The sequence below is a fragment of the Pongo abelii genome, chromosome 10, assembly GCF_028885655.2.
Source record: "Pongo abelii isolate AG06213 chromosome 10, NHGRI_mPonAbe1-v2.0_pri, whole genome shotgun sequence".
Taxonomy (NCBI): domain Eukaryota; kingdom Metazoa; phylum Chordata; class Mammalia; order Primates; family Hominidae; genus Pongo; species Pongo abelii.
Genome location: NC_071995.2, coordinates 47,602,313 through 47,625,652, shown reverse-complemented (window position 1 = coordinate 47,625,652; position 23,340 = coordinate 47,602,313). Strand labels below are relative to the sequence as shown.

The window sequence follows — 23,340 nt, the reverse complement described above, 5'->3', positions numbered from 1 at the left end:
ATTATTTCCTGGATAGTAGTTATTTGATGGATAATTGGATAGTTCTCTCTGCTTCTCTTTTCTGGAACTCCTATTTTGTGAGACCTCCTAGGCTGGACCTTATCTTTTGTCTATTATTTTCCATTTTCCATCTTTTGGCTTTTTTCGCTCTACTTTGTGGAAGATTGCCTCTAGCTTATTTTCCAACTGTTCTATGGAGTGTTTCATTTCTGCTATTATATTGTTAATTTTCAAGAGGGTTTTTTTGTGCATTAAGTGTTCTTTTTTTCCAATATTTTGTTATGAAAATTTCCAAACACATAGAAAAGTGGAAAGAATTTTATGGCAAACACCCATATAACCATCACCTGGCTTGAATGTTCTTTTTATAGCTTGTTTCATGGATGCAGTATTAGAGAATATTGATATTTCAGGGGCTTTTCTTGACACTTTCTTCTCCCTGTATTCAGATCGATGTTTATCAACTCATAGCCAATCTTGTTTTACTTATACATCTTCCTCTCTCCCATTCTTTTGAAGCATTATATCATTTTACCTGTAAATGTTTAAATGACTATTTAGAGAAGGTAAGAATTCTTTTTAAAACTCTGGCTACAAGGCCAGGCGTGGTGGAAAAGATAGCATAATTTATCTAACCAGTTCCTTATTGTTGAACTTCTTGGTTGTTTTCAGTTTGTTCTCCTGTTATATAAGGAATAAAGTATGTAATGATGGAATTCTTCCTAGCTTTAAGGTTCTGAACATTTAACTGAAGTCCTCTAGATCTCACAGTATTTCAGTTGCTGAAAAGTAGCTGATAATTCATACATGCCTGAAACGAAATGAACTTTTCTCGTAAGAAATGAAAGAACAGCCAGAAATATGGTCTAAGAGTTTAAAAATACTTCAGACATCACTTTTTGTTCTTTTCACTTTAGCGTAGTCATTGTCAGCAAATGAGCAGTTTATGGAAAGCAAAATGCAAACAGAAAGTGTTTATGAAAGAAAACCCGGGCGGGCACTGTGGCTCGCGCCTGTAATCCCAGCACTTTGGGAGGCCAAGGCGGGCAGATCACCTGAGGTGGGGAGTTCAAGATCAACCTGGATAACATGGTGAAACCCCGTCTCTACTCAAAATACAAAATTAGCTGGGCATGGTGGCACACACCTGTAATCCCAGCTACTCGGGAGGCTGAGGCAGGAGAATCATTTGAACCCAGGAGGCAGAGGTTGCAGTGAGCCAAGATTGTGCCATTGCACTCCAGCCTGGGTGACAGGGCGAGGCTCTATCTCAAAAAAAAAAAAAAAAGAAAAGAAAAAACAAAGTAAAAAAAAAGAAAGAAAACCCCCCTGAATTTACTGACAATGTCCAGTTGAGCCACAGACAGAGTCAGCCCGCATCAGGAATATCCTTTTTTTTTTTTCTTTTTTGAGACAGAGTCTCTGTCGCCAGGCTGGAGTGCAGTGGCGTGATCTTGGCTCACTGCAACCTCTGCCTCCCGGGTTCGAGCCATTCTTCTGTCTCAGCCTCCTGAGTAGCTGGGACTACAGGCACACACCACCACACCCAGCTAATTTTTGTATTTTTAGTAGAGACGGGGTTTCGCTATGTTGGCCAGGATGGTCTCAATCTCTTGATCTCGTGATCTGCCCACCTCGGCCTCCCAAAGTGCTGGGATTAGAGGCATGAGCCACTGTGCCTGGCCAATATCACTTTCATGGGTACAAAAATACAGTTAGCTGGAATGAATAAGATATTGTATTCAGTGGCACAATCTGAAGACTGTAGTTAGCAATAATGTATTGTATATTCAAAAGTAACTAAAACAGTGAAATTGGGATGTTCCTAATACAAAGAAATGACAAACGCATAAAGTGATGGATCTCAATTATTCTGATTGGATTATTACACACTGTATACCTGAATCAAAACATCACATGTACCCCATAAATATACATGACTATTCTGTATCCATAATAATTAAAAATTAAAAAATATTTAAAAGAATAATACTTTCCATTCCCAGGATTCTTCATGTAAAATCTTTGTCCTACTCAGTAACATCCTGGGCTCAGAATTTTCTTAATGCCAGCACCTCCATTAATGATTGTTCTGAATAGTTCTCACTCAGTGAGCCTATTGCCAGCATTTATAATCCATTCATCTTTTCATTGCAGGCAAAAACTTCTACTTTTCCTGAAAAGACCGTAGCCTTTGATTACTTCTTCGTCTGGGCTTTTTCTGTAATAGTAACCAGTGTTTTGCAGTCATAATTTCAACTCAGTGCAAAGCCATTGCAAATTCCTATGGAATTCTGGGTCTCCATCAATCAAGCAGAAGAACACAGGTTGAGCCATCACAGGCTGGTGGTCTTGTGCCTTAATCCATTTTTTGTTGTCTGTTCTTCTGGAGGAAGGTAGTCCAGTACTGGTATGATGGCTTCATGGTCATCAGTACCCAGGTTCCTTCTATGTTTTAATCCACTATCCTTAGTATTTGCTTCTGTCTGCCATGATTACTCATGCTCACAAAATAGCTGCTGGAGATGCAACCATTATAGCCAAGTTTCAGGCAGCAGGATGGGAGAAATAAAAAAGGGGCTAAAGGACATATGGCTTAATCCACCCACCTTTAACTGGAAGTCTCTTATGCCCTTTTCAAGCCTAGTTCTCCTGTTTTCCTTTTACAATCTGTGAATTCTTATATATCCTTTCAACAAATTTCTTTTCTGTTTATCAACCAGAGCCAATTTCTGTTGCTTGCAACCAAGAACTCTAATTGATACAATGAAAATAGTTTATGTCAGAAGATAAAGGGGAGAGATTCTGAAAATAGCTGATAAGATTAGCTGTTAATCACCTGCAGGACCTGTGGGATTTCAAAGGGGACAAGAAAATGGTTTATATTGTGGAGGATAGGCTAGAGAATACCTGACCAAAAGATCCTCTTCTCAGTAATTAGGGAAGACAGATTGTTGGCTTAATGAGACCCTTGAGGTCTAAAACGTATCTTGGGAGAGAAATGGAGGATGAGAAATACCCTTGTTTCCATTTTACCTTCCATATGGGATTGAGGTTAAAAAAAAAAAATACCACGGGAAAAAATGTCACGGGAATAAGGACAACACAAAGTCTAGACCAGATTAAATGAAATAATGTATAAAGTCCAGTGCCAATTGGCTGGTCAATATTTCACAAATATTCACTGCCTTTCTCCTCTCCTGTTTTTCCCAGACATAAACTAGTTCGTTTTCTCACAAACCCGTGTTTTCTTCTTCCTGGACACACTGCTAGCCCACCGTTCTTGCATCCAGGTGGACTGCGAGACCGAGTTCTGGCCAACTCATGGAATGTGTTAGGAAGAGTTAGGAATGCCCCTTCTGGATCTGGCCCCAAATCTTCCCTTGAGATTCTCTAGGCTCTCTTCTCCCTCATCTGCAGCCAGGTTCAGAGGATTTTCAGAGGACTCACTGGAGGACTCAGTCTCATAGAAAAGGCAGAGCTTCTAGATGGGCCCATGAAGTCTTTGAGAAACAGAGTGCCCTCTCCCACTCTCCCAGTGACCCACATTGAACCATGATACTGGATGAGTAAGTCACCGAGATTTGGGGATTGCTTGTTATAGCACTTAGCCTACCCTGAATAATTCAGCCCTATCTTTGGAGAAATTGTCTTTACCTCCTGGGTCTCAGTTTCTTCATCTGAAAATGAGGTCAAAGCAGGACCTGGGATATTGAAAAAGAAAAAAGAAAACGAGGAATTTAGAATAGGGGCGCTCTTGGTTGCCATGAGCTATAACACTGCATTTATAAATCCTATGGTTATTCTTTCCAAATGGTTTAAAACTCTACAAGGACTAAATGTAGAATTTCTCGACTATAATAAAGACTAAATTCTCAATTTATACATGGGTTGTGTTTCAAAAGTTCAGGTACGAGTTCCTTGTTGGAGCATTGTTTCTGTGAAAACATATATATATATATATATATATATATATATATATATATATATATTTTTTTTTTTTTTTGAGACGGAGTTTCACTCTTGGTGCCCAGGCTGGAGTGCAATGGTGCAATTTTGGCTCACTGCAACTTCGGCCTCCTGGGTTCAAGTGATTCTCCTGCCTTAGCCTCTCAAATAGCTGGGATTACAGTCATGTGCCACCACACCCAGCTAATTTTGTATTTTTAGTAGAAATGGGGTTTCACCATATTGGTCAGGCTGGTCTCAAACTCCTGACCTCACATGATCCACCTGCCTTGGCCTCCCAAAATGCTAGGATTACAGGTGTGAGCTACCACACCTGGCCAGATTCAATTTTTAAACATATACATAGGTTCCTGCTTCATCCTCAGTTCTGAGGCCCCCTAAGCTCTTACCTTGGAAGCAGTGAGTGAGATAGGCAAGCAGCAGCTGAGCAAAGGCTCTGAGGTGTGATCAGAGAGGGACAGGAGGGTAGGATGGGCTGCACCATGGGCCAGGATGTCAGCTGTACAAGCTTCCTGTGGGAGGAAGTGGAAGCCATGATACATGGGAATCATTGCTAAATTGGATATTTCCAATTCTAGGTCTACCTCTTCTTTTTAACTGTGCTTGGGTACACGTTCTGTGCAAAGCAGAGATAGATTTACCATGAAGCTAATGAACCAGAGGCTTCGAGGTCCTCACTCCCATGTAGGACCTTTCCAAGGCCCTTGCAATGTGTTTACCAGGTCATTTGTTTTTGTAAAATTGGAAAAAGTAAGATATCTTAACAGCAGTTGGTTAAGGCTGCTGTCTATTTCTGCTCTGACTTCCCCTCCTTCACATTTTCCCTTGTGTTAGATGGTACTGAAGTGGCCACAGGCATTTTTGGGAAATAAAAGCTACAGGGAAGTTGAGTTGGGAATAGACTCCATTTGGTATCTATTCATATGGCATACCAACACTTCCATGCATAGCTACCACCTGCAACCCAGACACAGGAATACCTTCCAGAAGTACTCTTATTCATCCACCAAGCTGACTTACCCGGTATTGTGACCTGTAGGTAGAAGAGCGGCCGGGCGCGGTGGCTCACGCCTGTAATCCCAGCACTTTGGGAGGCCGAGGCGGGCAGATCACGAGGTCAGGAGATCGAGACCATCCTGGCTAACACGGTGAAACCCCGTCTCTACTAAAAATACAAAAAATTAGCTGGGCGTGGTGGCGGGCGCCTGTAGTCCCAGCTACTCCAGAGGCTGAGGCAGGAGAATGGCGTGAACCCGGGAGGCGGAGCTGGCAGTAAGCCGAGAATGCGCCACCGCACTCTAGCCTGGGCGACAGAGCAAGATTCCGTCTCAAAAAAAAAAGGCTTAGGTTAAACCAGGATATAAATGTGTCCCATAGCACCTGGCACCTGAAGTTATGTGGGCCTAAAGATTTGAAAATATATGAAGTCAGAAGCTAGTCTGAAGAAAATTATTCCAATCATAAGCAGAAGATTCTGTCTCTTATTAAACACCAGTCAAAACAAGTTTTGTCCTGGTAACTCAATAGCACAACATATATAATTATAAATTATAAATTATATAATTATAATTATAAATTATAATTATAATTATATAATTTATAATATATAAATTATAAATTATAAATTATAAATTTTGTCCAGTAACTCAATAGCACAACATATATAATTATAAATGCACCATGCATTCTTTTATTTCTTGATGGGAATTGTACAATACACAATTTATCCGAATCCCTATGTTTAAATTATTTTGCTGACTTGACACAAATTACTGCTATCAATGCAGATGATAAAAATTTTATAATGCACCATTCATAATGAGGTTCTCAACGACAAATTGGCTAATGAATATAGTCCATTTGAAGAGTAGATCTAAGATTATTTCTTGCACAAGAAAATTTGAAATGCTCTGAAATCTTCCAGCTAATAAATGAAAGAAATTTAATCAAAGTTCTCCCCCAATTTGATAACAAACCAAAAAATTTACATGACATTGCCAATAACAACTTGTGAACTTAAAAGAAACTTTTATAATAAAATAATAAATAATAAAAGACAAATAATAAAAGACAAATTTGACCCACCACGCTTAGAAAAGACTGAATTACCTTCCTGGTCTCTCTCTAAAATGATATTATCAAGTGATTGTCACGTGAAGAAGCAATCAAAGAGTATGCAGCCAAAAGTGTAAGAAAAAAAGTAATATTCAAGTGTGACTAGCATTTAGTCAATCAAACTATTATAGAAAATTTTTTGTGATGCTTTTAGTAGTCAGCTTTTCAAAATTTGTAATTTGTTGTGATTTCTCATTATAAATAAATATTCACTTTTATACCTATCTTTATATTTGTAAGTTGGTGGGGGTTTTTTCCTTAAACAGGGCGCCCCTTCTTCCCCTTTCCCTTGGAATTATATATACATCTCACTCCATAAAACCTGGCTGACCACAGTGCAGAGCAAGCTCTTAGGTGCTGCTACAGCTATTTAAGGTGCTGGGGCTGGTATTGTCAAGTATTGTCAAGACACCTGTGCTGTTCAGGCTCTGAAAAGTGGTCATAGGTTAGAAAAGTCACCAGAGTGGATCAAATTAAAACACCTCTTTATGAGGTCACCTCTCAGGCATTTTAGATCACCAGTAATGTTACCAGGGCCTATCTTTGCTTCTGGAGGAACCCCAGGGTCAGGAGTTCTTGCCATTCACTGTCCCGGAAGCAAGGTGATTCCAGCTCCTTGAAAATTGTTATTTGTGCTAGCGTCATCTAGTGACAAAAAGACGTAAGTTCAGCTCAGCTCACCAAAATTTGTCAAAAAGGTGCAGCTTTTTCTCCTTTTCTGTAATTGTGCAGAATACTGTGGTTTACTAAATTCCAGAGTGACTTTTATTAACATGTCCTCAAATAAGTGAAACTAGAGAAACAGCAGGCCAGATAGAGATGAAAATATAAAGTAAAGGCTGGGCGTGGTGGCTCTTGCCTGTAATCCCAACATTTTGGGAGGCCGAGGTGGGCAGATCACGAGGTCAGGAGTCCGAGACCAGCCTGGCCAACATAGTGAAACCCCGTCTCTACTAAAAAATACAAAAACTTAGCCAGGAATGGTGGCAGGTGCCTGTAATTCCAGCTACTTGGGAGGCTGGGACAGGAGAATCACTTGAACCTGGGAGGCAAAGGTTGCAGTGAGCCGAGATCGTGCCACTGCACTCCAGCCCAGGCAATAGTGTGAAACTCCATCTCAAAAAAAGGAAAAAAGAAAAAGAAAACATAAAGTAAAAACTGAGAGGAAAACAGCGCTTATTTTAACTCCTGATGGTACTGTTTGCAGGAGTCATGCTCCAGTGCCTTATAAGAAGTTTACCGAACTGCCAGCCTCATGGAGCAGGATACCCCCTTTAAGATGGGTGGGCCAGGTGCAGGGGTGGGATTGGGGGTCCTGCACAACTCTGCTGATGCTTGGTTGACCCTGACGGATATTCTCGGCCATCCTGGCTTTTGACTGGAACCTGCTACCTAGGTTGACCCTTCAGTTCCTCTCCTTATCAGCTTTGTTATTTCCAATATCTGACTCACATCTTGCCCAAATCCATTCCACTATGTCTGTTTCAGTTCGCATCCTTTCTCCCTTCCATTTAAAGTTTCCCCAAACAGATCTGGCCTTATTGTATCCTCTATTGAGTTTTCATTCAACATTTGTTGAGCATCTTTGTGCCAGGCCCATGGTGAGTATAGGAGACTCAAGGCTGAGAATAACACAGCGTTGCAAGCACATCCTCTGGATCCAAACTACCTGGGTTCGAATCCTAGTACCATCATTTCTAACTGTGGGATCTTGGACAAGTTACTTTGTTGTACTCCAGTGTCCTCATCTGTATAAAAAGAATAATAATACGGTCATTTTCTCACGGGGTAAGAAGATTGACTAAGGAGCGTACAAGGGTGTCTGGTGCCTGGTAAGCACTCTTTAAGTGCTGGCTCTTAAGGCACGGTCCTTGCCTCTCAAGGAGCTCATGGTCTACAGTTGCCCCTGGGGAACAGGGCTGAGTCGGCTGGCTTCCCAAGTGACCTGCACCTCCTGGCTACCCTTTCCTGAACCGGGTGGAAGTTTTTGAGTCACAGATTCACTGTATGACCCTAGACAAGTAAGTTCTCTCGGTCTCACTTTTTGCATTTATAAAGAAAGGAAATTGGACTAAAATTGATTTCCAAGATCCCAACAAACTAGTATACTTGTTTTGGGTCAAGTAGCCCAAGTTTCAAACTATGTCAGCTTGGCCAAGACATTTAGCCCTTAGAGTTTGTTTCATCCTTGTAAAACGTGGATGATATTGGTAATCCCCTCCCAGTGTTGTGATGAGGGTTCAATAATACAAGGCAAGCCCCAGGCGCTCGCCGGCTCCAGGTATACAGCGAGAGGAAGTCAGGACAGCCTTTCTGCTTCACCTTAGAATTCTAGCCACCCGCCCTCGCTGTTCGGCGCACGCGCGCTGGCACAGCCACCGCCCACGCCGACCGCAGGTTCCCGACTTCCGGTTCCGCCAGGGCCCAGAGGCGGTGTTGAGGCTAATGGCGGTGCCCACGGAACTGCATGGAGGGAGTGTTAAGGAGACCGCAGCAGAAAAGGAATCGCGAGTTCTGGAACCTGGCGCCGCCCCGTTCGGAAATTTTCCTCATTATTCTCGCTTCCACCCTCCGGAGCAACGGCTCCGCCTCCTGCCCCCGGAGCTGCTTCGACAGCTCTTTCCTGAGAGTCCCGAGAACGGGCCGATTCTGGGGCTCGACGTGGGGTGTAACTCCGGGGTGAGTGACGGGAGGGATTGGAGCATCCGGAGCCAAGTGGTAGGCTGCCTACACTTCCACTGTGGTTTTGGCCTGGGCTCACACCCATCGAAACTTTCCCAAAACGAGTATAAAGCCTGGCTTTGACTGAGCCAGTGCCGCTGCTGCCTGCCCGCCAGGGTTCCACCATCTGTCTTAGGAATCTCTCTTGGAGAGGAGTCCTTGTCGACTACGTTCCCACTTCTCTTTCAGGGCCAGACCCCAGGTGGGAACGGTCCTTGTATCTAGAGTGGCCTTTGTCCAGCGTGCCTGGCGCTTTAGCTGGGGAAAGGGGGCTTCCAGAGACACACGTTTGGGAACATGGGGTTAGGTTTGGTTTACTGGGAGAGAAGAGCCAAGGGTGACAGAATCATGCCTGATATTGAGACTCATGTGTGCTATACAGTGCAGGACAGACCCTGGGACCTGCATGTTTATTTCAAAAAAAGTGAGTAGGCCGGGCGCTGTGGCTCACGCCTGTAATCCCAGCACTTTGGGAGGCCGAGGTGGGTGGATCACAAGGTCAGGAGATCGAAACCATCCTGGCTAACACGGTGAAACCCTGTCTCTACTAAAAATACAAAAAATTAGCCGGGCGTGGTGGCGGGCGCCTGTAACAGTCCCAGCTACTCCGGAGGCTAAGGCAGGAGAATGGCGTGAACCCAGGAGGCGTAGCTTGCAGTGAGCCGAGCTAGTGCCACTGCACTCCAAAAACAAAACAAAACAAAAACAGTGAGTTGACAGAGTACAGTGGAGAGGATCGAGAAGCAAGTAGAGCATTTTGCCCAAGGGAATGGAGAAGGGTGGCACTGCCACTCTTCTTGCTGCAAACTATTCTTAGGCATATAATGATTATAATCAAACCGCATGCAAAATAAGGAAATGTCTCTCCCACACCTATTTGTAGCCACTGGGATATTCTACACTAGCAGGCAGTCTGAACTTACCATGGCAAATGCTTCAAAAGTTAGTACCCTCTGTGCGCTCCCTCCATCACTCCAGTCCAGCATCTGGAGGGTGGGGGACAATTCTGTTGTGTTGCTGTCCTTTCACAGAAGAGACTTTGGGGGACGATTTCAGACCTTGTGGGACTCAGCTGATAAGTAGGAAGGGGACATTTGGATAGTCTCAAAGACTGGAATGAGGAGATGGGTTGATGTCCGGTGTCACCTGCAAAATTTCTCCGCTGTGATGATACGGGAAGTCAGAGGGTAAAAACAATGGAAAAGAGAGACTGAGGTTAAGGATTGAGATTTCACAAAAGGCATTAGGAAACCACCAGAGATTTTAAAGTTGAGAGTAGTATACACGAGAGGCAAAGACATAGTTGGCAGCTAACTAGGGTAGTGGTTCCCAAACTTGGCTGTACGTTTATGGAGCTTTCTGTTTTGCAGTTTTTAAAAAATGCTTTTTCTTGTGGATCTGTGTAGTCAGAAAAGGGAAAAAAATGCTTGCGCTTGATAAAACAAAAAAATTCAAACTACAAAGGGGTATATAGTCAAAAGTAAGTCTCTACTCCCAACCCTAAATCCTCCTTTTCCCCCACATAGTGGCACTACTGTTTATAATTTATTAGGTATCAGTCCTGTGTGTATACCAGCATTTATGTACATATAAGTACCCCCCTTCTAGTTTTACAAATGGTAACACACTATTAGTAGCTTTTAATTCTGAGATTATATCACCGCATTCTTTTTTTAGCAGCTTCCTAATGTTTCATTGGATAGATGTACCATAATTTATGAGTGCTTTTTTTTTTTCAGTTTTAAAAACTCCTTTCCCAGCCTGGGCAACATGGCAAAACCCCATCTCTAAAAAAAATTAGCCAGGTGTGGTGGTGGGCATCTGTAGTCCCAGCTACTTAGAGAGCTGAGGGAGGAGGATCGCTTGAACCCAGGAGGTCGAGGCTGCAGTGAGCCTTAATTGTGCCACATACCCCAGCCTGGGTGACAAAGTGACCCTGTCTCAAATAAAACAACAACAAAAAACCCAAAAGACTGCTGGGTGCAGTGGCTGATGCCTGTAATCCCAACATTTTCAGAGGCTGACGCTGGTGGATTGCTTGAGCTCAGGAGTTCGAGATCAGCCTGGGCAACATGGCAAAATCTCATCCCTACCAAAAATACAAAAATTAGCTGGGCATGGTGGTGTGCACCCGTGGTTCCAGCTACTCATAAGGCTGAAGTAGGAGGATCTCTGGAGCCTGGGAAGTCAAGGCTGCAGTGATCACGCCACGTACTCCAGCCTGGGAAACAGAGTAAGACCCTGTCTCAAAAATAAATAAATAAATAAATAAAAAATAAACATTTTCAGCATCCCACAACTTCCCCTATATGCCTTTTCCTGTTCATAAACGTCTATCTCTACCCAGAGGTAACAACTAGCCTTCTGTTGTTTCCTTGCTTTTCTTTATAGTGTACTGTTTTTCTTCCCTGAACGATGTACTTTAATTTCACCCATTTTCGAGCTTCATGTAAATGGATGCTTGTCATATATTTTCTGTTATGGCTTGCTTTTTTTCTCAACATTATGTATTTGTGAGAATCATCCATGTTGTGCACCAAGCTGGGTGCCTTCATTTTTTACTGCTATTTAGTATTCTATCTTCATGATTATACCACATTTATTTGTCCATGCCACTATCATTGGACATCTGGGTGGTTTCCATTGTGCATTTTCTTCACCTGCACAAAAGGCATAAATAAATATTTTCCTCACATGCTTGTTACACCAAGCAAATAAAGTAGTAAACAGAAAAATGCCTTGAAAATACTATGTGGAAAAACAAATTTCAGTTAGTTATAATGGTTATAGAAATCAAAGAGGTCAGGTGCAGTGGCTCATTCCTATAGTCCCAGCACTTTGGGAGGCCGAGGCAGGTAGATCACTTGAGGTCAGTTAAAGACCAGCCTGGCCAACATGGTGAAACCCTGTCTCTACTAAAAATACAAAAATTAGCTGAGTGTGGTGCTTGTAATCCCAGCTACTTAGGAGGCTGAGGCAGGAGAATCGCTTGAACCTGGGAGGCAGAGGTTGCTGAGATCACACCATTGCACTCCAGCCTGGCCGACAGAACCAGACTTTGTCTCAAAAAAAAAAAAAGAATTCAAAGTTAGAGAAAGGAGATGGTGACTTAAGAGTAAAAAAGGTGCTAATGTGGTAAAAATCACAAATCATTGGACTTGTCTAGAAGGTTGTTAGCAGTGACTTTTAGCAATGATGGTTATAGAAGCAGAATGTCTCAGAAGGAGGTGGTGAATCCTAAGACAGTAAAATTGAAGCTATAGTGAAGGCTGAATGAGGACTTTGGAATCCAGACTTCCCCCACTGCGGGTCTGAGAAGCAGGTTTTTATAAGATGGTGCTTGCTGTATTCGTCACTTTCCTGGTGGTAAGAGACACTGGTTATGCCTCTGGACCCCTTTCCTCCTCCCTGGGGTCTTGAGATACCCAGAAAAAGAGTGAGTTTATCAGCATATTACTTAAGCTGGGAAATACTGCTGTAGGCTCCTTTGCTGCATCCATTTGGCTGTAACTTTCAGCTATACAACCCAATCTATCATCAGTGTCAGGAAAATATGGGGATGATGCATTACAGCATGTGACCCCTGGAGGGTACTGAGAGCCTACTCTGTGGGAAATTTTTGCACAGCCTCTTTAGGTTATGGTTTAGGAACCTCACATCCTATACAGCCAGAGGTAAGTGGCATTCTCAGTGGGAGAATGATACAAATTTCTCTTCCATTCACTGATTGAGAACTGCAGTGACAAAGCTGTTTTGGATTCCTCTAGGATCTGAGTGTGGCTCTATACAAACACTTCCTCTCCCTACCTGACGGGAAGACCTGCTCAGATGCCTCAAGAGAATTCCGTCTCCTCTGCTGCGACATAGATCCAGTCCTGGTGAAGCGAGCTGAAAAAGAATGTCCTTTTCCTGATGCCTTGACCTTTATCACCCTGGACTTCATGAACCAAAGGACCCGGAAGGTTCTCTTAAGCTCTTTCTTAAGCCAATTTGGACGTTCAGTTTTTGACATTGGCTTCTGCATGTCAATAACCATGTGGATTCATCTGAATCATGGAGACCATGGCCTGTGGGAGTTCCTGGCCCATCTTTCCTCCCTCTGCCGCTACCTTCTTGTGGAGCCCCAACCCTGGAAGTGTTACCGGGCAGCTGCAAGGCGTCTCCGAAAGCTGGGACTCCATGATTTTGACCACTTCCACTCCCTTACCATCCGAGGTGATATGCCCAATCAGATTGTGCAGATCTTGACCCAGGATCATGGCATGGAATTAATATGTTGCTTTGGCAACACCAGTTGGGACAGAAGCCTTCTGCTCTTCAGGGCAAAACAAACCATAGAGACTCATCCAATCCCTGAATCACTGATAGAAAAAGGGAAAGAAAAGAACAGATTAAGTTTCCAGAAGCAGTGAGATGGGAGGGCAAGAAGACCAAGAAATATATTGAAAGGGTTTTATATTGAGAATTATGTTCACTCTCCTTAACTCCTTAACAATCAGGCAGCCACAAAACCTGGCAGGAGCTTTTGGTAAAATGTCCAAGGCACATAATTGAAAGAATCAGTATCTGTTCCTCATTGTTTGGAACAAATCTTGAGGAGAATGAATCTGTGGAGTGATGAGCTAGGATATCTGGATTGAGATGGCCTAGGAAAAGTGGTCTTGGTTATGGGTTATGGAGAGGGCTCTTTTGGGGATTATTTATAAAGATCAGACTAGGCTAGTCTTAAAATATATCAGTTCCTGGGCTCTCTGAATCTTACCTGGTTTCTTCAGGCTTCCGGACTTGCTAGGCCTGCCTTTGGGCAAAACCTTAGTAATTCAGGTCTGGAATGGGGCTTAGGAATCTATTTTCTGTTTTTTGTTTGTTTGTTTTTGCATTCTTCTATTATAATATATACATAAAATTTACCATTTTAACCGTTTTTAAGTACAGTTTTTCAGAACGTGGAAATCCCATCAAAAATTGGATTAAAAAATTAAAAGATAAATTGATAATTTTTTTTAAGTATACAATTTTGTGACATTAAGTACATTCACAATTAGGCATCTGTTTTTAACAGCTCCCCCAGATGATTCTGAGGCAAGCAGAGGTAGACCATACTTTGAGTGCTTACGGTTCCATTCAGTCCTCCTCTATGTATTTTTCCTGGGGTGAGTTATTCCCTATGATTTTAACAACTACCTACATGCTTATGGTCCCCAAATACATTGGTAGCCCGACATCCACAGTTCCAGACTAGCATTTTTCCTGTTTTGTCATTATATCCCTTAGTTCTTAGGTACATCAGAGTCAAAAGATCTCAAAAGCAAGCTCACTACCCTCATTCAAAACCTAGTCCTGTCTCATTTGATAGTAATCATTGCTTAAGCTAGAAACCAGTTGATTTTCTCACTTACATTCCCCACATTGAAATGCTCTCAAAGTCCAGCAGCAAATTCTATCAATTACTTATAAGTTTCATTCCATCCATGTGTCCGGTGCCTGGTGGGAGGTTCCTATATTAAAGTCATCTACCTTCCAATCCATTATCTGCCTTACAGCCACAGTTTACTCATTGTACAACGAAATAACACCACTTTCCTGTTCCTATGCCCAAATGAGCTAAGGATGTGAAGGTATTGTGCAGAATATAGAGTGATAAAGAAAAATAAGGTGCTGTTACACTGTGTGAGCATGCGGCAGACCACAACTGCACTTGTTAGACCGGAGGTTTATGAGAAAAATATCTCACCTTGTAGAAAACATGCATCTTACTATCTCTGATAACTTGTTTTTCAGGATGATGAAGTAATAAGGAGTCCAGCCTCAGTGCTACAGAGCATTTTAAAGGAATCAGTGTTGGGAGGGAGGGATATGGAGCTAATGGAAATGAGGCTAGTTTATGATGGTCTCAGTTATCACAGTAGTTACAGAGCTGAGTTTACCCACAAGACCTTAATTTAGGAACACTTTGAAACCTTGTAACCCTGCTGGGTGCTCTCTCCTCTCACTCCACAAAGGCAGTGCACAGAAACATACGTGGGGCTGTGGTAGGATGAATAACGGTCCCCCAAGATGTCCACCTCCTTTAGCAAAAGGGGCTTTGCAAATGAGATTGAGGATCTTGAGATAGGGAGATTAACCTGGATGATCAGAATATACCCTAAGTGCAATCATCAGTGTTCTTATAATAGGGAGGCAGAGGGAGAGCTGACCACAGTAGGAGATGTAATGACAAAAGCAAGAGGTTGGAGTGATGTGAAGAAGGGCTACAAGTCAAGGAATGCAGGTGGCTTCTAGAAGTTAGAAAAAGCAAGAAAATGTATTCTCCCCTGAAGCGTCCAGAAGGAATAGCCCTGCCAACACCTTGATTTCAGATTTAATCTCCAGAGCTGTAAGAGAATAAATCAGTATTTTAAACCACTAAGTTTTGTGGTGATTTCTTACAGCAGCACTATAAAACTAATACATGGGTTCTGACTACAGTGAGACTGGCTTACAAAGCCAAGTGGCACCTTTCCCAGATAACTCCTTGTTAACAGAAAATAACCTCAGTGAGCAGAAGGATACATAGGGGCTTTGTCCAACATGGCTAATTAAGAAATTGCCAGGTGCAGTGGCTCACACCTGTAATCCCAACACTGGGAGGCTTAGGCAGGTGGATCACTTGAGCTCAGCAGTTTGAGACCAGCCTGGGCAACATGGCAAAACCCTGAATCTGCAAAAAAAAAAAAAAATATATATATATATATATATATATATATATTAGCTGGGAGTGGTGGCACGCACCTGTAGTCCAGCAACTTGGGAGGCTGAGGTGCAGGATCACTTGAGCCCAGGAGGCTGAGGTTGCAGTAAGCCAAGATCATGCCACTGCACTCCAGCCTGGGTAATAGAGCGATACTGTCTTAAAAAAAGAAATCCTCAATAACTAAAAGCTTTGGGAGACGCTTCAGCATCCAAACATGACCTGTTCCCTAGTAACAGATTGGCTGAGCAGTTACCTGACCTGTTGGGAGGAACCACTGTATTTCATGTCTGTGGCAGTTAGTTTCAAAAAGGATGTGCAGGTGCGCGCCTGTAATCCCAGCTACTTGGGAGGCTGGGGCAGGAGAATCGCTTGAACCCGGGAGGCGGAGGTTGCAGTGAGCTGAGATCGCACCACTGCATTCCAGCCTGGGCGACATGAGCGAGACTCCGTCTCAAAAAAAAAAAAAAAAAAAATCAAAAAGGATTGGCTGGGCACGTTGGCTCACGCCTGTAATTCCAGCACTTTGGGAGGCCGAGGCGGGCGGATCACGAGGTCATGAGTTTGAGACCAGCCTGACCAGCATAGTGAAACCCCATCTCTACTAAAAATACAAAAATTAGCTGGGCGTAGTGGCGCGCGTCTGTAATCCCAGCTACTTGGGAGGCTGGGGCAGGAGAATCGCTTGAACCCGGGAGACGGAGGTTGCAGTGAGCCGAGATCACACCACTGCATTCCAGCCTGGGCGACAGGGCGAGACTCCATCTCAAAAAAAAAAAAAAAAAGCAAAAAGGATGTGCAATTAGTGCCCATAAAAATGAGGTCCTCAGGTCAGGTGCGGTGGCTCACGTCTGTAATCCCAACACTTTGGGAGGCCAAGGCGGGAGAATCACTTGAGCCCAGGAGTTACAGACCAGCCTGGGTAAGACAATAAGACTTCATCTCTACAAAAAAAATTTAAAAATTAGCTGAACATGGTGGCGTGCGCCTGTAGTCCTAGCTACTCAGGAGGCCGAAGTGGGAGGATTGCTTGCTTGAGCCTGGAAAGCAGAGGTTGCAGTGAGCCGAGATCGTGCCACTGCACTCCAGCCTGGACAGCACAGTGAGACTCTATCTCAAAAAAAAAAAAAGGAATGGCAGTATAAGCATATTTAGCCATATAGAAGAATCAGCCAAAAAGTTAAAATGGCTCATTGCTGGAGGCAAGAAATGCAGCAAATAATTGCTTCTGTATTATTTGATTATTAAACCATATGGACATATTACTTTTTATAAAAACTAATCTTGAATAATTTTTAAAATTAGCCAGTGTTTTCTAAAATAACTCTCACTGTACCACCCATCTATCTGCCTAATTTTTCCCTCACAGCATAGCCAAAATCTTAGAAAAGTTTTTTTGTTGTTTGTGTTTTTGTTTTGTTTTTGAGACAGAGTCTCACTCTATCACCCAGGCTGGAGTGCAATGGCGCAATCGGCTCACTGCAACCTCCGCCTCCCAGGCTCAAGCGATTCTCCTGCCTCAGCCTCCTGAGTAGCTGGGATTACAGGCATGTGCCACCGCGCACAGCTAATTTTTGTATTTTTAGTAGAGACGGGGTTTCACCATGTAGGCCAGGCCAGTCTTGAATTCCTGACCTCAGGTGATCCACCCACCTCGTCCTCCCAAAGTGCTGGAATTACAGGCGTGGGCCACTGCGCCCGGCCAAAAAGTTTTAAACACCTCCTGTCTCCATTCCTTACTTTGTAAATTTTTCTCAATCCTTCAGAATCTGGTTTTGCCAGGTCAAGCATGGTGGCTCACGCCTGTAATCCTAGCACTTTGGAAGGCCGAGAGGGGAGGACTGCTTCAGCCCAGGAGTTCGAGAACAGCCTGGGCAATGGAGTGAGACCCCATCTCTATTTTAAATAAACAAATAAAATCTGGTTTTATCAAAGTCTCCAATGACATGTAGCCAGAGTCAGTGGGGATGTCTCTGTCCTGATCCAACTTGACTCAGCAACATCGGGGCCAAAAAAATCATCCCTTCCTATTCATGGGGAATTGGTTCCAGGACCCACAAGGACACAAAAATCAACGGATGCTTAAGTCCCTTACATAAAATAGTATAGTATTTGCAAATGACCTAGGGGTATTCTCCTATATACTTTAAATCATCTCTAGATTATTTATAATATGTAATATCATGTAAATACTATGTAAATAGTTAACACTAAATTTTTAAAATTTTGTATTTTTATTGCTGTAGTTATTTTTTTTCTGATCTAGTCTTCAGAAATGTAGTTTTTATTCTTTTGTTTTTTATGATCTGAGGTTGATTGAGTGCATGGATGTGGAAGCCACCAATAAGAAGGACCGACTGTATTTGGTCTTTTTTTTGGAAATCCCTTTCTTGGGTTCTGGTGACAGCATTCATTCAGTTTTCTTTCTCCTTCTCTAGAGACCCCCCTCTAATGTTGATGTTCCTTGGGGTTCTGTTCCAGCCTTTCTTTTCTCTCCTTGCATGATCTCCTCAACTCCATGACTTCAGTAACCACCAACGTTCTGCGGACTCACAAATCTCTTATCTATCATCCCGATTCCTCTCCTGAGCTTCAGAATTATTTATCCCACAGCCTACATCAGTGCTTCCCAACCTTTTCCATGTCAGTACACACATAGAAAATGATGGTGTTTTATATGCTGGATGATGCAATCTGGCATAACCAAGATTGCTCTCTGACTCAGGAAGCTTGTGCTGCCCTGAGAATTGTGAAGCCCATTATGCAGCACCAGTGTAACCTCTTCCTGAGGCACACAGTTGGGAAGTTCTGACGAGTTGGAGAGATGTTTCTACTTGGATGCCCCCTGGGCATTTCTATGTCCTCTTCATCACTACTATCACTTTCCTAGTCCAGACCACATCACTTCTCGTTTTTCTCCTCAGGTACTACAAAAACCTTGCCTGGCCCCCCTGACTTCAGTCTTGCTCTCTCTATCCTCCTCACTGCAACCACACGGATCCAAAATGCAAATCTGATTATGCTACCCTCCTGCTTAAAACCATTCAAAGGCTACACTGCTCTTAGGATAAACGATGATCTACCCACTGCTTACCTTTCCAGTCTCATTGTTTATCATACCCCGCATGAACTCTGTACAAGTTATCTAATACTTTATGTACAGTGCTTAGCATATAGATTCAATAAAAATGTTTGAATGATGAAAAGTGATGAAAAAGAGGTTCAAGGATATGAGTAGATTCATCATATCCGTGCCAGGTAGGAGGTTTCAAAGCACATATTGGCGATGCTGTCAGAATCCAAGGAACATGACTGTTCCGTACAGAATTATGTATTTGTAGCAGTAAAGATCTATTCCTATATAGCAAGTGGACCAAAAATTATACAACAGCTCCTTTCTTCCTCTTACTGATCAGGAAAGACATTGAGATTGCACTCAGAGTCCATCCAACTGGAAAACAGCCAGATTACAAAAATGTTTTGAGGCCAGGCATGGTAGCTCACATCTATAATCCCAGCACTTTGGGAGGCCACAGTGGGAGGATCGCTTGATCTCAGGAGTTCAAGACCAGCCTGAGCAATACAGTGAGACCCTGTCTCTACAAAAAATGAAAAAATTAGCTGGGTATGGTAGTGCGCACTTGTAGTCCCAGCTGCTTGGTGGGGGCTCACTTGAGCCTAGAAGTCAAGGCTGCAGTGAGCTGTGATCACACCACTGCACTCCAATCTGGGTGACAGAGCAAGACCCTATCTGGAAAAAAAAAAAAAAGAAAAAATGTTTTGAGAGGCTAGTTACCAACCTGACTATCTCCTGTTGCCAGGAGTTCTAAACTAGAGTCAGCTTATCAACCAATGGCTAAATGGCTACAGTTTCAACCCCTGAGAATTGAAGGTGCTCCAACATTAAATGAATGACCACACAGTATTAAAGCAGGGAACCCCATTCAAAGTACTGATGTTAGCAGTGACGGGGTGGTTCTCTCTGAGAATCCATCTATCAGGCATGAGCACTACATGCATAGTTAGACAATACCACCAAACTGGTTTGATAATAAACCAGTAGTAACAGCTTGCAGCTACCAGAGACCTAAGAGGCCTAGCCTGTTTTGTTACACAGACGACTCAAGTAAATAACAATATATGATTAGTGGTATATCATAAGAGTGAAGAACAAACTTTGGGACTTCTGTGTCATTTTTAATTTATGCAAATAATAGCACTAAGGAATGAAAGTGCCTTAAGCCTCATCAAAAGACTGAAAGGGATCTTGAAGCAATAGTAGCTACACTTCTTTCAACCCCTGTCAGTGAGGATGAAGGTTTGTGAAGCATAGAGACTCTGCCAAAATCTGAATGCTGAAATTATCAAGTGCACAATAGCCTTTAAGGAAGGAGCGCAGATACTTGCTCTGACAAATACAGATGTTCTGGCTGTGTTTATTAAACAAGCGTAAACATCTAAATGAAAAGTAAAATATTGGCTGGGCGCAGAGGCTCACGCCTGTAATCCCAGCACTCTGGGAGGCTGAAGTGGGCAGATCACTTAAGGTCAGGAGTTCAAGACCAGCCTGGACAACTTGGTGAAACCTCATTTCTACTAAAAATACAAAAATTAGCTGGGTGTGGTGGCACACGCCTGTAATCTCAGCTACTTGGGAGGCTGAGGCAGGAGAATTGCTTGAGAATTGCAAGAGGCAAGAGAATTGCCTCTTGGAAGGCAGACCTTGCAGTGAGCTGAGATTCTGCCGCTACACTCCAGCCTGGGTGACAGAGCAAGACTCTGTCTCAAAAAAAAAAAAAAAAAAAAAAAGGAAAGTAAATTATCATCTTGATGTTCTGTTTACTTCCAATAATTCAGTTATTTGGAAACATCCAAAAGTAGTTAGAAATGCCTGGCATACTTTTAAGGTTTTCTACCTCAAGGCAGAATTAGGAATACAAGACAATATTAGGAATACAACAGGTACATGGAGTTTTATTGGACTTTCAAGCCCTTTGAGGAAAGGACCATGTCTACTTTTTGTTGTAGTCCCAGAACTAGCTCACTGATCCCTATTCAATAAATGTTAGATGATTGAATAAGAATTCACAATGCTGTAGGCTTCCAAAGATGCCACTATCATCAAGAAATAAGGTGAAAGGGAGAAATGAAAACATGTCTATGAAAATATTTGCACCAGAATGTTAATAGCAGCCATATTCATCACAACCCCAACTGGAAATACCCAAATATCCATCAATTGAAGAATGGATAAACACATTGTGATATATTCATGCAATGCAATATTACTCAGCAATAAAAAATAACAGATTACTGATACACATGGATGGATCTCAAAAACATTACTAAGCTAAACGATACAGACACAAGTACATACCGTAAAGCTCCATATATGTGAAATACAAATGCAGACAAATCTATGGTGCTGTAATTCAGGAAGTTGCCAGGGGAAGGTGGTGGTAGGTGTGGGGTGATCAACTATAAAGGAGCATGAGGGAACTTTATAGGGTGGTGGTTCCGTATCTTGTTTTGGGTGTTAATTACATAGGTGTATATTTTGAAATTCACCAAACAAAGCACCTAAGATGTGTGCATTTTATTGCATGTTAAGAATAATTTAAGGGCCGGGCATGGTGGCTCACATCTGTAATCCTAGCACTTTGGGAGGCCGAGGTGGGCAAATCACCTGAGGTCAGGAGTTCGAGACCAGCCTGGCCAACATGGTGAAGCCCCCGTCTCTACTAAAAATACAAAAATTAGCCAGGTGTGGTGGCGCACACTTGTAATACCAGCTACTTGGGAGGCTGAGGCAGGAGAATCACCTGAAATCAGGAGGCAGAGGTTGCAGTGAGCAGAGATTGTGCCACTGCACTCCATCCAACCTGGGACAGAGTGAGACTCCATCTCAGAGAAAAGAAAAGAATAAAATATTTTTTAAGCAAAAAAATGAGAAAGCTGGTGGGGGTAATCATCAAGACATCTTTTAGGTTCTAGTAATAGCTGTCCTTGGGCACTCTTTTCATCAAACTACCTCTATGCTCAAGAACCCAAAATGACTTCTTTATCTTATGTCTTGTCACATCCATATCCTTATTCTGCTCTCCTCCATAAGAAACCTCCTCCATTAACTTCTCCCACTTCCCAACGTACCACGGTGATCTGCTCACGGTCCCATGCAGATAATTTGCTCTTTCCTATCTGAGTCTCCTTGTGGCCTTTACTCTGCCTGGACCCTACTCAAGCTCTCTCTGCCCTTCAAATCCCGTATTTAAATAAACCTCCTTCAGAAAAGAACTCTTAATCCTAGCCAATCTGAGCACCCTAAATTGCCTTACTTTTTATGTTCCTTTACTGGACTAATATGATACTGTAAGCTGCATCCTTTGTATACCCGCAACAAAAGAAATTTTAATGAAGTAGGCAGAGACTATACCTAGGGATTCCTTCGTATTTCCCTGCAGAACCCAGTTGATAACCTACATTTCTGAGGCAGTCACTACAATGCAGGTTGTGAGGGTTATACGGTATTTAGGCGAGAGCAAATAGGTGTTTAATTAAGGACTAATGGGAATGATATTGAAAGCTCTGAGGCTCTGCAGGGGCCTGGATGGGCTGTTTGCTTTTCCTTATCCTCACCGAGATAGCAAGTGGTTGAGAACAAGGTCGTATCCTTTTTCTGCCCAGCCTTCCCCACAAAGCAGTGAGGAAACGGCCAGCACTGCCGTCTGATGAGAGGAGCCTGTTCCTATCACTGTTTTCCAGATTACTGGCGGGACGACCCCATCCTGGAGAAGGAAGAGAGAGGCGGGAGCATTTAAGGCCAAAGAGGCACTCAAGCCTTTCCCCCATGGATTTACACCCAACACGTATGCAGAAAGGCAAATTACAAACACCGACGCTCACAACCACACATACACGTGCACGCCCAGCCCCACAGAAGCAAACGCGCATGCCTGTGGGCCCGCGCGCACCTACTTAGTTTTCTCTGTTCCAGACGCCCTCATTCCACCCCCGCTCGGCCTAGCCCGGCGTCCTGTACCTAGGCACGGCTGAAGTTTACCAAGCGCGGCCCGACCTGGAGAAAGTGTTTCTGTAAGGAGGAAAGGAGGTCCTTCCCACTAAAGCGGAAGCGGCGCGCGCCGGCCGGGCGGACTTAGCTCGCGTCCTGGGAACATCTGGAGGGGGCTGGGAGGGGCGCGCATCCAGGCTGAACGTGGATTGGCTGCTAGGGAGGAGGGAGGCGGGGTCAGAGTCAGGGGCGGGGCTCCCCGGCCCCTTTAAAGCCTTGACATCAGGAGGCGGCTCCGGCACCCCCCTTTCTCTGCCCCCCGCCCCCAAGCCGCGGCCATGGACCTGGCGGATCCGACCTGCCCTGGCCCAGCTGAACACCTGATTTCGGTGAGTTCTGGGTCTACTTGGGATTGAAAGGGCGGCGAGTGCGGGGGGGCGATCTGTAGCTCCGGGCCGGGGGGAGTGGGGTGTGGAGGGTAAGGCTCTCGTGGCAGTACAGGGTCGGAGAGGGCGTCGCGGCTTCCTGCCCAAACCCTGCTGCCCGCCCCTCCGTCCCTCCCTCCAGCCGCACCCTCCTCGGGGGTCCGGCTGCGACTCTGTGCACCCCCACCCCACCCCCTCCCGCCCCCCGCGCCATCCTCGCGCACACTCCGTGGCCCCGGAAGGGAAACTTTCGGGAGTGGGGGATGTTCCGGGGGCCGGGCTCCCCTCCCTCTTTGTAAGCACTGACCTTGCCCCAGCTGCTCACCCCACCCAACCCGCATCCCACCGTCCGGGTGCCGCTTAGCGGTGCC

General features: G+C 43.8%; 2 protein-coding genes and 1 long non-coding RNA gene across 6 annotated transcripts in view; 2 read left to right on the top strand and 1 right to left on the bottom strand.

The window, feature by feature from the left end:
* Positions 1-1,760: 1,760 nt before the first annotated feature.
* LOC103892029 (uncharacterized) lies at positions 1,761-22,796 on the bottom strand. Of its 2 annotated transcripts, XR_010135763.1 has the most exons (6): positions 22,507-22,796; positions 22,172-22,320; positions 9,729-13,166; positions 4,990-5,134; positions 4,359-4,481; positions 1,761-3,704 (listed from the first exon to the last, which is right to left on the bottom strand). It is a non-coding gene; the product is annotated as an uncharacterized LOC103892029 (long non-coding RNA). The 2 variants fall into 2 exon arrangements; XR_010135762.1 differs by lacking the exon at positions 22,172-22,320 and having other exon boundaries at positions 22,575-22,796.
* Positions 8,490-16,327, top strand: BCDIN3D (BCDIN3 domain containing RNA methyltransferase). 2 transcript variants are annotated; one of them, XM_054526245.2, is made up of 2 exons: positions 8,490-8,802; positions 12,573-16,327. In XM_054526245.2, exons 1-2 carry the CDS (start codon positions 8,530-8,532, stop codon positions 13,215-13,217), a joined length of 918 nt encoding a protein of 305 aa, XP_054382220.1. In that variant the 5' UTR covers positions 8,490-8,529; the 3' UTR covers positions 13,218-16,327.
* NCKAP5L (NCK associated protein 5 like) overlaps positions 22,784-23,340 on the top strand; it is a 37,340-nt gene continuing 36,783 nt past the window's right edge. The window contains exon 1 of one of the 2 annotated variants that reach the window (XM_024257055.3): positions 22,784-22,933. The gene's annotated coding sequence lies outside the window, so the exon portion shown is untranslated. The remainder of the gene's footprint in view (positions 22,934-23,340) is intronic. The other variant, XM_024257056.3, reaches the window with a different exon arrangement.